This window comes from Liolophura sinensis, chromosome 8, assembly GCF_032854445.1.
Source record: "Liolophura sinensis isolate JHLJ2023 chromosome 8, CUHK_Ljap_v2, whole genome shotgun sequence".
Classification (NCBI taxonomy): domain Eukaryota; kingdom Metazoa; phylum Mollusca; class Polyplacophora; order Chitonida; family Chitonidae; genus Liolophura; species Liolophura sinensis.
The window spans coordinates 19,276,957-19,291,345 of NC_088302.1; the positions used below are offsets into that span (position 1 = coordinate 19,276,957).

Below are 14,389 nucleotides of genomic sequence, written 5' to 3' on the forward strand. Positions count from 1 at the left end.
GATGTAAGTTAGAAGGCGAATGTACAGGCGTTTGTGCGCAGTATTGTCGGTCTGCTAACCATGCGGTATGGGAATATATAAATACTAACATACTAAATCTTCACAAGTGTTTTCTCTGATGGCCTATTCCAGACGGATTATCCGGAGCTGAAACTAAGCTTTAACGGGACGTATAAGGTAGAAAGACAAAACTGAGAACGCCTTACACGTTTTATGTAAAGACAATTCAGTCGTTATTTGAATTTTTACCTCCAAAATTTCAAGAATTAGAATCAAATTTTCAAATGCTGCGTTTCGTCAAAAATGGGTAAAATGAATCAATCGGCCCTAGATTTCTTTGAAGAATGGTTGGCTTATATGGCTTTGAGAATAATCGATCATAAACCAATAAATCGCTGAGATATGAGTTTTGATAAACTGTCAGCGTTTTGGGAGAAAAAACATGAAGAAACATGAAATAAGGACAACCTGATGTATCGGCATGTGAGAAAAATAATCCGTGTGTTTAACGCTGCTCCAGTTCAAAGAACACCGCATGCACCGAGCGAGACACACCGCGGCCATTTCATTCCATTTCGAGAGAAACTGGCAGAAGACTTTCGATTAATTCTGTCAAGAAGCGGTGAAGCGCCAAGACAAAGTTCTTTAATTAGTTATCACAGGGATGAAGGTAATAGACCCCGTAACCTTAAGGACTTAAATCAATCCCTTTTGATAATTTCTTGGAGCCGTTTTGGGCAGATATGAAAGAGGCTTATTTCAGGCCAGACCAGGGGTAATTGGCCCTGGCTTATAAAACGTCGATCACCTTACATATGTAATGAGACACGATGTTTCAATTTCGGTCCATCATCAAAACTGTCACTATGACTGATAGCTGGGTGTATGACATCCATATAGGGCCGGTGTCAGCGGGCCGATATAGGCTCGCGCGTACCAGACTGAATGTCCTATCAACGGCTATGGCCACGCAGAGCATTGTTAGGAAGAATCGTTAGAAACGTCGAACCAGAGATGTGGCCTGGATTTAACGACAGAAAGATTATAACAATCAAAAGAAATTGCAAGTCTCATGTTCACAGCATCAACAGTATCATCGTTATTCAAAATTGCACTTTCTGGGTATAGCACAGATTCTAATGTGGAAAATCGGTTGAGAACACTGTGGGTTTTGAACCAGTTGCCTAGAATATGTGCTATACCCAGAAAGTGTAATCCCAACTAACGACAATTCTGTAACTTAAAATGTCACTGCCTGCAAATGACATCCACCACTCTGGTATATAGGGTAGGTTTAATTCGGCTGGGCGCCAAAAGTAAACAAGTTACACGCTCGTATAAGAAGAACAAAAAGTTGAGTGCATGATAAGGCCATTTCCGAAGGGTCAGTGTTCTGAAAAGCTTTCTCTGGCGTAGGAAAGTACACAATCCAGTCCTGTATTTTTATATGTACTATACCAGAACAGAGCGACCTCCCATGATGGTATGGTATTTGATTCGATGTTTTAGTGCCTGTGATAATAGGCACGGGGGAATACCACAAGAGACAAATGACGATTCTCTGAATCGTCCAGTTAGTGTTCTGCCAGTCATTTGGTTGACGCTTATAAAGTCTAGGATTCGTGGTTGCACTGGAGTTATTTGGCTATGGCTTGTTAAGGGACCGTCCTCAAAATCGTTTGCATTTGGTTATTTTTTTTTCTCTAAACCGAACTCGATTTACACCCTTCGTTTTCCCATTCGGTATAAACGATTTCAGGGAATCAAACGAATACCCGTATCGGTCTGCTTAGTGATACAGGTAAGTTTAAATATCTTTGTGTACACCGGCGATCGGTATACAGGCTTTCAACTAGAGTCTACACAAGAAACAAATGCAAAGAAACAACAACAACAGTGATTTCACCTTTCCAAATGAATGCTCAGGTTTCGCACTTACTTATTTTCACGATATTCCCAAGACTATCGATACCCAATATATAGGGCTAAATGTGTGGTCGGACATATATGCCAGAAACTCATCCGTATAGGCCTAGGCTACACCGTACAAGTGCACGTGTTCGGAGTCATACCAGGTACTGCATGTTCTGTATCAGCCGATGTCGAGTGCTGACAACTACATTTTGCGATGGGTGTTTGCCCCCATGTGCTTGGGATTTGCTTCTCGTTGATTAAAAGTCTCAATTGTCATATATAACCAGGTTTCAACATCTACTCACACTGAGTCTTGGTGAAACCAAATGTGAATATTTCTTTATTTCATAGTAGGCAATCTTGCATACACAAACATAAGTAGGTCTGCCAGCCGGCGTACAAATGGTTACGGAAAGCTGCTTAAAAATCTCCACAGGCTTCATACAAGCTGTCAACTTCAGTTTTTGGCAAAATACTCAAATAATGTTTTAATCATGCGTTTTGTTTAGTGTTTGTTATCTGCTTATAATATCTAAAGTAAATACATGTACCAGTTGTCATTCAGTCCGATATAATCCCTATACACTGTGTGGTTTGTGTCACTAACGTTCAACTGAAAAGTTTGTCCAAAAGATAGTCTACTTCAATCCAAGCCTGAGTTGAGGCTAATCCAAGGGATGGGAGACGAGGTAACGTACTTACTGGAATGGACTTTACGTCATACTGCATCATTCGTATCTTTAAGCATATAGGATAATTTATTTATTTATTTGATTGGTGTTTTACGCAGTTTTCTATTAGAAACTATCTTTTTCTGACTTCTGTTAGAAACTGTCTTTCTTGACATCTATTTGTTTTGTAAAGTAGTTTGTTAGGTTAAATAATATTCAGCAAATTGGTGCTCACCCGATGAGCCTTCTCACCCTTTCCGTTTTTGAGAATGAGCTGTCAGACTGATGTCATTATCTCGCCAAAGCAGACACGTGACCAGTAAAGGGAAGCCTCTTCCGTGTTCGGGCACAATTGTTTTACCCTTGCAGGCGTTTTTCAAAAGCTTTATTCACACGAAAGGCAGCATTATTCATTGGTGAAGCGGCAATTCTCTGAGTTTCAGTCGGTGTTAACCAACACGAAGCAAACGATTTATGGGGACGGTCCCTTAACAAGGGTTATTTTGTCCATCAATTTGTTTCTTTCGCACTGTAATACTCTTTTACTCAAGACGTTAGGCTCATGTCATGAGAAATAGCATCGCGGGTTCGAATCCGAATGAAATTCAAATACAAATGAAATATGGAGAAACATGAAATCTCCATCATCCAACATAGTTCGATGGATGTGGACGTATTACATAACCTTTGACTGTCATAGAATATTAAATGATCCTGGTGAAATAAATAAGCTAAAATCTCGTGTTTTCTAAACAAATCACTTACCTCTGCTTCTTTTAAAGACGTTTTGATGGTTTCACTGTTAAGCCTTTCTGCCATGGCCGTTTTGTAGAACTCCTTTCTGTTGTAGCCCTCCTTCATGCCTGTAACAGTAGCTCCCACCTGGTGTAACCATTTTTGCAACACCCCTAGTGACGTCCGAAGCTGCTGGGACGATTTTTTCACAACGTCAGACGCCACAGAAAACTCCGTCCCTAAAGCATTGAGCTGACTAGACAGCTCTTTGACCTTCGACCTATGGTCTACGTACACTTTGAAGAACTCGTCAAGATTATTTGCCAAATCCGGCACGCTTCGGTTTTTCAGCTGTTGAATAGCTCTAAAGAAGTCGTTCAACTTTCGCTTCACGTGGGTGAACTGGAAGTCCGATTTTTGTGTAGCATTTTTCACGAATTTGTATTGCTCCCATAAAGTGTCTTTGATATAGTGCGTAAAATTCAACAATACCTTTGTCGTAACGTCGTAATACACTTTCGAGTCTTTAAACTCTTTGTACTCTTGACCGTATCCATCCAATATTTCTGCCCTGAAACTGTTGACGCCTTTTATGATTTCAGACGTTACAGGAACAGACATGGACGTCTTCAGGGTAAGTCGCTCCAGAATAGGTAAAATCTCCCCTAGTTTTGCCCGTATCACTTCCGGTGATAATGTATGTAAATTATCCGCCATCGGTTCGTACTTGATGATCTGCTCCAAAGGAGGCTCCAGGTGGTTTGCAAAAGCCAGGAAAGACACGTGACTGGATTTGTCGAACTGCGTGAATGTGTCTTGGACTGTGTTATTCAAGGCCTGAAGAGCGTCTCTCATTTTCGTCAGGTCTTGGTCAAATCCATTATCGTAGCTGTCCATGTCCTGTGAAAACAACAACAACAATATGAGTAACAAAGATAAAACGAAAGATGAAATCCATTTGTGCTCATCTACAGAAGAACTATATTTGTATGGATAGCAAAGGGATTAAGTTCCGGAAATGCTGCTGTCAATTGATTTGATTTTTATATGATTTGTGTTCAAGAATATTTAACGACCGCTCCTGTCAAATGAATCAGTATTGTTATTTTTTGTAAAAAAAATATGATATCATTCATGGAGCAATGTGTTTTCTTACAGAAACAGGAGATGTGATAGACGATATGATTTTTCAAATAGTTAACTGACATCGATGCATAGTCACACTACTAATGAGAATTAGTTACATGAGTTACATTAACTTTCCAGCATCGGTTGTACCTCAAAGGAAATGTGTGACATAATGCATAATCTTTGAGTATATATATAAATACGAAGCATGTGCAAAAATCTAGTCATTGTAAAGTCATATTAAGTTAAAATATTCAAGAGCAACTGTCAAGTGTCTTTTATTTTATTTATTTATTGATTTATTTATTTCATTGGTGTTTTACGTCGTACTCACGAATATTTCACTTATACGACGATGGTCAGCATTATGATGGAAGGAAACAAGGAAGAGACTGAGGGAAACCCACGACCATCCGGCAGGTTGCTGGAAGACCTTCCTACGTACAGCCGGAGAGGAAGCCAGCATTTTGCTGGACGAGCCACCGCGACCCCATTGGTGAGAGGCTCCTTACGCCGCACCGCGCTGCTAACCGCCTCGGCCACGAAGGCCCCTCTCAAGTGTCCTTTAGTGTGAGACCAGATGGCTACTAATCAACACGGTCTTCCTATGCGTCTTTTAAAGCCTTACCTTTTTCAGCTTATTCATGTAGTGTAAATTAGAATGAAGCCCATCGGACAGATTCGTGAGAATGAAGATGTCATAGTGGTAAATTTCTTCGTCGAGTCTCTGGTATTTGTCACGGGCTGTCCGAAATTCGCGCTGCAGGGCGCTGTGGTCGTGGAGCATGCGCACTTCACTTTCTGCTGAGTAAGCCGACATCATGGCGTGGGAGAGTTGGATGTCGTACTCGGTGCGATCACATGGAGGCAAACACGAACAGTTCTGAGATACTCTTCGGGCACCTGGTAAAGCAAAACTAAAAACTCTCATGGAAAGCAAAATGAACAAAAATGTACCTTTACATTAATGGAGAAGAAAACATACAAAGGATGCCAAAATCAGATGAAAGAGCGTTAAAACGACGACATTTTACTTTGGATTATCCTATAAGTGAAACTATAAGTGAAACATTCTTGAGCTTGGTGTAAAACTCCTACCAAATGGATAAAATAAAAATAATAAAAAAATAGGATTCAAACGCTTCCAAAATTCAAGTGTTTCAATAAACTGACTTTATAATACAAGCGAGGTCTTTAATACACCTTTTAATGTCAGATTGGAATTACCGGTATTCAACCAGACACTAACTAAAATGTCATAAACTTTAAATGATGTAAAAATGTAAACAGACATTAAGCAGAACGAATATTGGACCAAACCTTTCCTCTCACAAAACCACAATTTTTCATTCATTCCTTCATTCTTTCATTTATTTATTCATTTATTTATCCGTTTATACTTTCATTCATTTTTTCATTAGTTTATTCTTTCATTAATTCATCGTGCTGTATCACCTTATCTTACCAGGCCCTTTCTGACGGTTTAACAAAATCTAACACTTTAATGATATACGAGGCAGCAATGAAAAACCTTGTTTTTAATATAACTTGAAACCTCGTGATAATGTTCAGGAAAAAGCACAACATTTGAAGGGCTAAAAGTTTGTCTTAATGGTTACAGAGTGAAGGGGGCGGTGAGATTCATTTCCACGTAAAGAAAGTTTGCGGTTACATCTGGAGAACCGTCTATTGCAGGTTATGGGCAGAGTGCGTTCCATGTGGGCAGACGTATAGTTTAGCGGTGGTTTTCGCTGGATCCATCATTTATCGGAAACAGCTCCATTAGGAGGGAGCATGGGATTAGCGCTGATCGATCGGTGACGGGTCGGCTCGGTGTCTTCACGATGGCCCCCTGAGTCTCTCGTCAATACTCCAACAGCTAAACCGACCCTGCAAGGTGCGCGCTTTAAACGCTTAATGGGAAAAGACTTCAGTATCTAAGCTAGAAAACGTCAGAGACGGCCAGATCCTGTGTAAAGAAACCGTCCGTTACTGGAGTTTATTTCTAACTGATGGGGATTATTCGCAGCATATGATGGGATTACTGTCCATGGAAATATCATCTATTCTCGGACTGCTGATTGCCAATATTCCTTAGCCACGCTTTGTCGGGAGAATGTCAGCTAATCAAAGGCGAACACTGAAAGGACGTCTTTAATCAGCTAGTTTATTGACGCCATGTTAAAATATACAAAGAGGTTATAGAAACACTTCTCTGAAAGAAATTGGTCCAGAATATGCCAGCAATGATCAGAGCCAACGAAAAGCTATGTATCTGGATAGCACCCGGAAGATGCCAACAAGAAGCGCTTTTGGCATTCGTATAGGAGGGAATGTTTTTTGCCTGGTAGTGATACCCAAGATGACTTAAAGCATTTCCACCCACGTAGGTGACGTCCTTAAACAAGCGTCATCGATATCATGATCCTGATAATAGCTTGTCTTGACAAGACGCCATTACACTAAATGGCAAACACATGTACGTGGTTGGTAAACTCTCAGGGAGGAGAGAGGGGGAGGTGCATGGCAATATCTCATGAAAAGCCTCGTTAAATGCAGTTAATCAGAAAAACAAACAATTTCTTGTAGAATAAGTTTTCGCTAAACAAAGATTAGCTTTATTTAAATATTAATAATTTAGGGCGAGTTGTACAATCTCAAAGGAGCGTGGCGTAATGACCGAGGAGCCTCTCACCAATGCGGCCGCTGTGAGACATGCTCATGCTGGCTTCCTCACCGGTCGCACGTGGGAAGGTCTGCCAGCAACCTGTGGATGGTCCTGGGTTTCTCCCGGACTCTGTCCGGTTTCTCCCACCTTAATGCTGGTCGCCATCGTATAAGTTAAATATTTTTGAATATGACGTAAAACACCAATCAAATAAAATAAATAAATACAATCGCAACCAGCTCATCCTACATTTGAGTGGTATGATGAAATGATGAGCTTTCTGGGTCACCAAATGGGTTCAACGTGGGCTGTAAAAAGCGAAATCTACTTTATCAGTAGTCTGAACAGTTGTCATCAAATGGGGTACAGCGTGTGACCAAAGGAGCTTACGAGCACATAAAAAGTTATTATTTGTTCGTCAACATTGTTCAGGTGTGGGTAAATTTGTCAGAAAGGAGAATTTCCTGAGGGTCTAAAGTCTGATATAGGGCAATTTTCCTCCATTCGAAAAAGAGTTTCCGTAGTCTTCCTAAATTAGCATTTCACGGTTATATCTTTACACCTACATCTTTACATCTACACCGTACCGTGTAGATGTAAAACAATAAGTGTAACTTTTATATGTACCACATATTACCAGAATATACTTATATACAGTACAAGATGCAACTCACCCCCGATATTCCCGCCGCAGAAGAGAGCCTGTCTAACTGTACACGCCGGTAACTCAATCTCACCTAAAATATGAAGGCAAAAACATGTTTAGAGTCGGTGTATATAAATCTCTGCTTATTTTCCCGCCAAAAATATCGGAAAAGTAAAGCCAAACGATAGTCAGTAAAAATTGCAATTCACCTGGATGAAATGGAAAAGGTGTGATTTGAAGAAGTCAATCTGGCGTTGGTTTTAAGGTATGCATTTAACTCAACACTGAACTGTTTGTGTTTGATCAATTCAACTGGCCAATTACAAAATAAAAAACTTAACATATCATAGTCAACTGAACGGAAGTTTTAACGTCAACATTAGGTTGCAAAACTGGACTAAGGTTCATGTGTATTCTCTCTGTATAGAGTGATGAGTGAGTGAGTGAGCGAGTGCTTGGGGTTTAACGTGGTACTTAACAATTTTTCAGTCATATGACGACGAAGGAGTAATTAGAGTGTATGTAATGCTCCTCCTTGTTGCATGACGGATTTCCACTACTCTTTTATCTAGCGCTGCTTCACTGAGACGACTTACTGAAGGCAAGCAAGACGCCACGCCCGAGCCATTATACTGATATAGGTCAACCAGTCGTTGCACTATCCCCTTAATGTTAAACGCCAATCGAGGAAGTTCCTCTTTTAAGATCTCAAGTCTGACAAAACCATGAAGTGACCCTGGATCTAGCGCCCCAAAAACGGACACTCTACCAACGGTGTCGTCGTCATATGACTGGAAAATTGTTGAGTACGACGTTAAACCCCAAGCACTCGCACTCACCAACGGTGCTATCGCAGCCGGTCCCTCTGTATTGAAAACGTGTATATACCATGTATTTAATATCTATTTGTTTGATTTATTTGACTTTTACGACGCACTCAAACATATTTGCTTTATGATTAGAGTGAAACCGGACAGAGACTAAGGGAAAACCCATATCGATGCGCAGGTTGCTGCCAGGCCAGCCCACGTACGATTGGGAAAAGAAGTCGGTATGAGCTGGACTTGAACTCACACTGACCACAATGGTGCGAGGCTCCTGGATTATTATCCTGCGCTGGCACGCTAATCACTATGGGCTATAGTAGCCTTCTCTTCTCAATACTTTATAAGAAAACGTTGTATGTACATATCAATCACATGCATAATTAGTTCCATTTTACTGAGTCGGGTAATACTGACATTATTCGTGTTAGTGGCAAACATGTCGCCTTCATTTCTGAGACAGACATTTTGATTAGTGAGCTCTTCACGCGAGTGTTTATCTGAAGGCGAGAGAGAATAGCCCTTCGCCATTACGCGGGAAGTTTGGCAAAACGACGTGCAAGGCATCCCGCTCAGTGCCGATAACATTCGTGCTTTGACGTCTGGGTGATATTTTATAGAGAAACGATGATAGCTGTATCGACTTTCCAGGAGATGATGGAAGAGGGCTGATATATATTATTCAAGCTGGTTCACGAAAGGATGGGGGTTACATTAGCCTCGGGTCACGTGGTGATGAAGAGGTCGTCTGCTCCATCCATGTTATCAGAATGGGTTTATAAACTTGATTTGAAACTGACACGACCGTAATGGCGACTTCTTTCTGCCCACGATTCTCAATGAGTCATATACGAAAAACTGGAGATGTCCTGCAAGTAAAGCTTCGGATTCATTTCTTCAAATCACTCACATTACGTTAATGACGGACGGCGTTTATCCGCCAATTTAAGTGACGGTTTCCAGTAAATCTTCGGAGCAAATGGAAACAGATCTTGTTATGTTTCAAGAGTTGCCCATGAAAGACATTATTTCACCTTATATACACGCCACAGCTCAGATGAATACATAAAGCATGCCAATGCTAATCTCCTGAATACTACGTCAACTACCTTCATTTGAAGCCAAGATATTTTTTTTCTTACGTAATTACTTATTTACAAAGCCATACACAAGAATAGTTTACTTATATGACGGCTCTCAGTTGGCACTATGATCCCCAAGACTTAGCTACGAACAATGCCAATAAGTTATTCTCTAGGAATAATCATATTTACCCACACATATTTGACTCACCTCTGTATAAGATTGTGTGTGGTAGGGAACAGTTATATTTCTCGCGAGCATATCGCGACTCGCACTGAAGGCTGCACGGCTCCTGTATATCGCTGACACTGTGGTTATTCCGGTCATCCATACATTCTCCATAAGGAACTGGCAAATCTCGAAACTGAAATAAGAACGGAATGGATTCACATTAAATGCTGAGCCCGGTGCTGTTAAAAAGTAGGCTGAACTTTTAAGTTATAGGCCAGAAGCTTTCCGCCTATGAAACAGATTGATAATATAGGAGTGACAAACATTTCATTCACATCTAGGTCTAATCCCGGTATTCCTTTTTGTTTGATTGTTGTTTAACGCCATACTCAATAATGTTTCACTTCTACAATTGTGATCAGATTTGTGAATGAGGGAAAGCATGCTACCTGAGCACTGTGATACATGGTTTAAGGTCTACCACATTAGCATACTGCATACAAAATGAATGCACCTCACAAGAATTTTGAAAGAACTCCTCAGATATTTGCTGACGCTATTGTATTCAAACACTTCATAATCAGTTTTACAATATAATGACCACACGACTCTTTCGTTACATAGGTCTGTACACATACAGCGATCCACAGTTTTTTTTTTACATTTTATAGAAAAAAAAAAATGTTAACCGACTAAAAGCTCATTTTCGACGAGCCATTCGATTAATACTTGTGGTATTACACTTCAGAGGGGAGTAACTCTTTGGAGTGCCATTTAGAAAATGGCAAGAATGTACACCAGATGAAACGTATCGTCGTCTTTAGAAAACAAGATGCCATAAGAAACTTTTGCCGTGTGCGTTTTCACTGTGAAATATATTTTCTATGTATTTCTCTGTAACAGATATTGTTTTCGTCTCTTCTGTAAGATATAGCAGATGTATACATTTTTCATATGTTTGAAGAAAAGATTACTGGCTCAACAGCATTACAGAGAAAGATTGTTTATACAAAGCGTATGCAGGATAAATATGACACATTAAACATGTTAGTGTTTACAAGTACTTTGCACTGCAATGGCTAACACAAATATACTTTCGGGACATAATAAAAACCCATGTCTCAAGTGTTCAGCTCGAAAGTGTTTTCATCGTCCAAACCGCATTGCGGCAGCTCTGGTGAGCCACTAAACGTCGCTCATAGGAAGAAACCCTAGAAGGGCTTGATGGACTCTATTCATGTCTAATTTAACACAATCGGTTTCAATACACGGAGAATCAACGCCGGTCTGATCACATATTCATTGGATAAGAGTGAAGCATTAGGCCAAAGCCTTTCTAAAACAGCTCATTGTTCCCGGCGGGGAAGTTTGCTGGGTTTCGTGGCGCCCTGCGCGAGCTCAGGCGAGATCCTGGTCCCTGATTGGCGGAGGGAGGCCTACAGACCCACTTCGGTGTATCAAACAAATGTAGAAGCCACACTGAGCGTTCGATTTTTGGACTTTCGCTGCATATATTACATGACAGACCGTGCGATGATTGGGTCGCATGATCACAACGAACAGGGTTCCAGAGTACAAAGTGCAGATCTCTTGATGCCACCAATGCATGGAAGCAATAAATGATATTACCCGCCTAAAACAAGTGAAGTCGATCCAAGTGAGGAGCTCTTTTATCACAGTTTCTGTATTGTTGTGCTTGTAAAACAAAGATGTAGTTTGCAAGTACTGCAGCGTAACACCTGAGAATGGTGTACTTTTACACACCTTAAAACCGTCTTTTTCAAATGTTCCCCATCTATCTGAATTTGTATGTCACTTGTTTCAAGTGTAGCGTTATATTCTGTATCATATCACTGATATCACGACATCATCTTCTTGTAACAAATTTGTCTCAATGCCGAGATATTATGAGCCATGCCGAGGACACCAGGCCTGATGATGCCCCACCTTTTCTCCTCATTCTCCAAGCACCAAGCAAGGACGTACCAAGACATAATGACAAAAAAAAACAGAAGGAAGAAGCATAGCATTCGGCAATAATGAGATGATACCCCCGAAACACTGGTTTAACTCTACAAACAAAACAAGGAGTGTCTGCAAATAATAATTGCGGTCAAATTCATATATATACATAGCAATAATTGAAGTGAAGCCGAAAGTTCATCGGTGCGAGCATGCATCCTTGTACTGAACGGAAGCCCAAAGTTGTAAGGTAGGAATTACACTGTGTATATGAAGTTGTATGCAAGTGAAGCCTAAAGTGGTTTGCAGGGAGGTGCACCCACTATACATAGTTGTATTGACGTGACGCCCAACGTTGTTCGGTGGGAGGTTTGATTGTTTCTTTTTTTCTTTCATTGGTGTTTTACGCCGTACTCAAGAATATTTCCTTTATATGACGGCGGCCGGCATTATGGTGGGTGGAAACCGAGCGGAGCCTGGGGGAAACTCACGACCATCCACAGGTTGCTTTCAGACCTTCCCACTTCCGGCCGGAGAGGAAGCCAGCATGAGAGTTTGCTTGAATTCATAATGACCGCATTGGTGAGAGGCTCTTGCGACACCAGGCTGCGCTGGCGCGCTAACAAACTAAGCCACGGAGGCTTGGAGGTACTTTGTGTATACATAGTTATAATGAAGTGTATCCCAAAGTTATTCGGTGTGAGTTGCAATAGGTGGTTATATTTAAGTGGTGCCGAAAGGTGTTCCCTGAATGATGCATCAAACAGAGAAAAAATGATCAGAGGTGAAACGGGAAAGGAAAGTAGGCAGTAGGAGCGGTCGATACAATGAGCTTGCACTGTAGAAAGAGACGTCTGCCGCTATCCAGAACAATTCAACATACCATCTAGAGTCATTTTAAGGCAAGTTTTGAATATATCACGTCAAATTGCAGAAATACAATCGAATTCATCACCACGTTACTGACGTCCACTCCGATCTTTTCTTTTAGATACTATAATGTAAGTGATAATACCTACATCTACTTTTATATAATTTTCTATAGTTATGTAACCGGGACATCTATCATGCTGCCGACGCTTATCTTACAAATTACTGGTTTCAAATCCTTCGAAGCACTAGAAAATGACCAAGGCCAACAATATGTTCAACGTATAAAATCTTTTTTTAAATAAATTATTCTTTTGTGACATTCGTTTTGAATTTGAATAACTGTATTTCATTAGGTTTAGAGGGGCCAATCAATTATTTGGACTCATTTGGCTCAACTGGAGATTACTGGTTTCAAATTTTTTGTTCAATACATCATCGTGTATGTATAAGCACTAAAAATTTCCCAAGGCCAACGCCATGTCTAGCTTAAAAAACATTTTTTATAGATTATTCTTTCCTGACAACCCTTGTTACATCTGAATAAAGTCTACAGCGACTGCACCTGACTTACCTCAACTTTGGAGATAGCCAATGAGGATCGGGATCCTACGCTTGCATGCAAGCTGTCCGCTCTCATGGAAGGAATGACGTTGGGATCATGTACTGCCACCTTGATTCCTACGGCAGATTTTGGACCCAGTAAATACTCATACTGCTCCACGTTCAGCAGTAAAGATAATCCGGATTCCGGACCTGGGGGGAAAGCCAGAAATAAACTTGTCAACAGACGGAACATTTTATTGTGAAAATTATTCAGCGTAAAAGTGTTCCAATAAACCTGACACCATCTTGATTTCACTCTTTAATCTGTATATAGTAGATCAGGATTTAACGTGGTTCTAAACAACATATTAAGCGAAACATTCTTGAGTACGTTGTAAAACAAGAATCAAAAATATAAAGAAATCTTTCTTTTACGATTTGGCTTGGCGGAAAATCGCTTACATTAACAATGCTTAAAGGAGTTTTGTCAGCTATTCATGTGAATTGTCTTTAACGCCATGCCCAATGTAATGTTCAGTTCTGTTATAATGGCCGCAGACAAAGCGGCGAGAGCTTGGTTCGAACACACTGGTCAAGGAATATTTGTAGTCTTAAGTAGTCTTGATTGCACCGGGGAATTCAGGTTTTAATTAGAATAGTTTTAATTGTTGCGCACAATCCTTGTGAGTTTAAAAGGATATACATGTTCACATCACCCTGTGAGCACATATATATACCATTAATTTAGTGACCATGATGGCTTGTTTTCACTTGTGTCGTATAACCTAAATGACTATACACGTATAGATTGTAGTATTTTAAACGAAATAAAGCTGTGGACATGGTTTTCATATTAAGTCTAAATCTAGATAAACAATAATTGCATTTAAATCGTTGGTGAGGAAATAAATATTGTTTATCACATTTTGAATGCCATTAAAATGGTAAATAGCCTTGGATTTATGTCGGCTTTAGGCATCATCATCGGATAAAATTTTCGATAATATTAGAATTCTAAACAGCAAGCCATTAAGTCTGTCATGAAAATTGAGTTATTTAGGATTTCATACAGCATGCCATTCCGTTGAGGTGTGAAGCTTGGTGGTGCATCCCCAGTGGCAGTGTTTTCAGCTGTTTCGAAGCTTCGACTGAACATCCAGCTCTTGACAGA

General features: G+C 40.3%; 1 protein-coding gene across 1 annotated transcript; it reads right to left on the reverse strand.

Annotated features, from left to right (window-relative positions):
* Positions 1-994: 994 nt before the first annotated feature.
* Positions 995-7,911, reverse strand: LOC135473279 (uncharacterized). The gene is made up of 4 exons (XM_064753128.1): positions 7,791-7,911; positions 5,077-5,351; positions 3,351-4,220; positions 995-1,021 (listed from the first exon to the last, which is right to left on the reverse strand). Exons 2-4 carry the CDS (start codon positions 5,269-5,271, stop codon positions 995-997), a joined length of 1,092 nt encoding a protein of 363 aa, XP_064609198.1. The 5' UTR covers positions 5,272-5,351; positions 7,791-7,911.
* Between the last annotated feature and the right edge of the window lie 6,478 nt (positions 7,912-14,389).

Excerpts from the sequence above, each read along its gene's own strand:
- LOC135473279 (XM_064753128.1), bottom strand. The coding sequence starts at position 5,271 with ATGATGTCGGCTTACTCAGCAGAAAGTGAAGTGCGCATGCTCCACGAC. Across the intron at positions 4,221-5,076 it reads ACATGAATAAGCTGAAAAAG|GACATGGACAGCTACGATAA; the intron begins GTAAGGCTTTAA and ends TTGTTTTCACAG. Across the intron at positions 1,022-3,350 it reads CGTCTTTAAAAGAAGCAGAG|GCCACATCTCTGGTTCGACG; the intron begins GTAAGTGATTTG and ends CGTTAAATCCAG.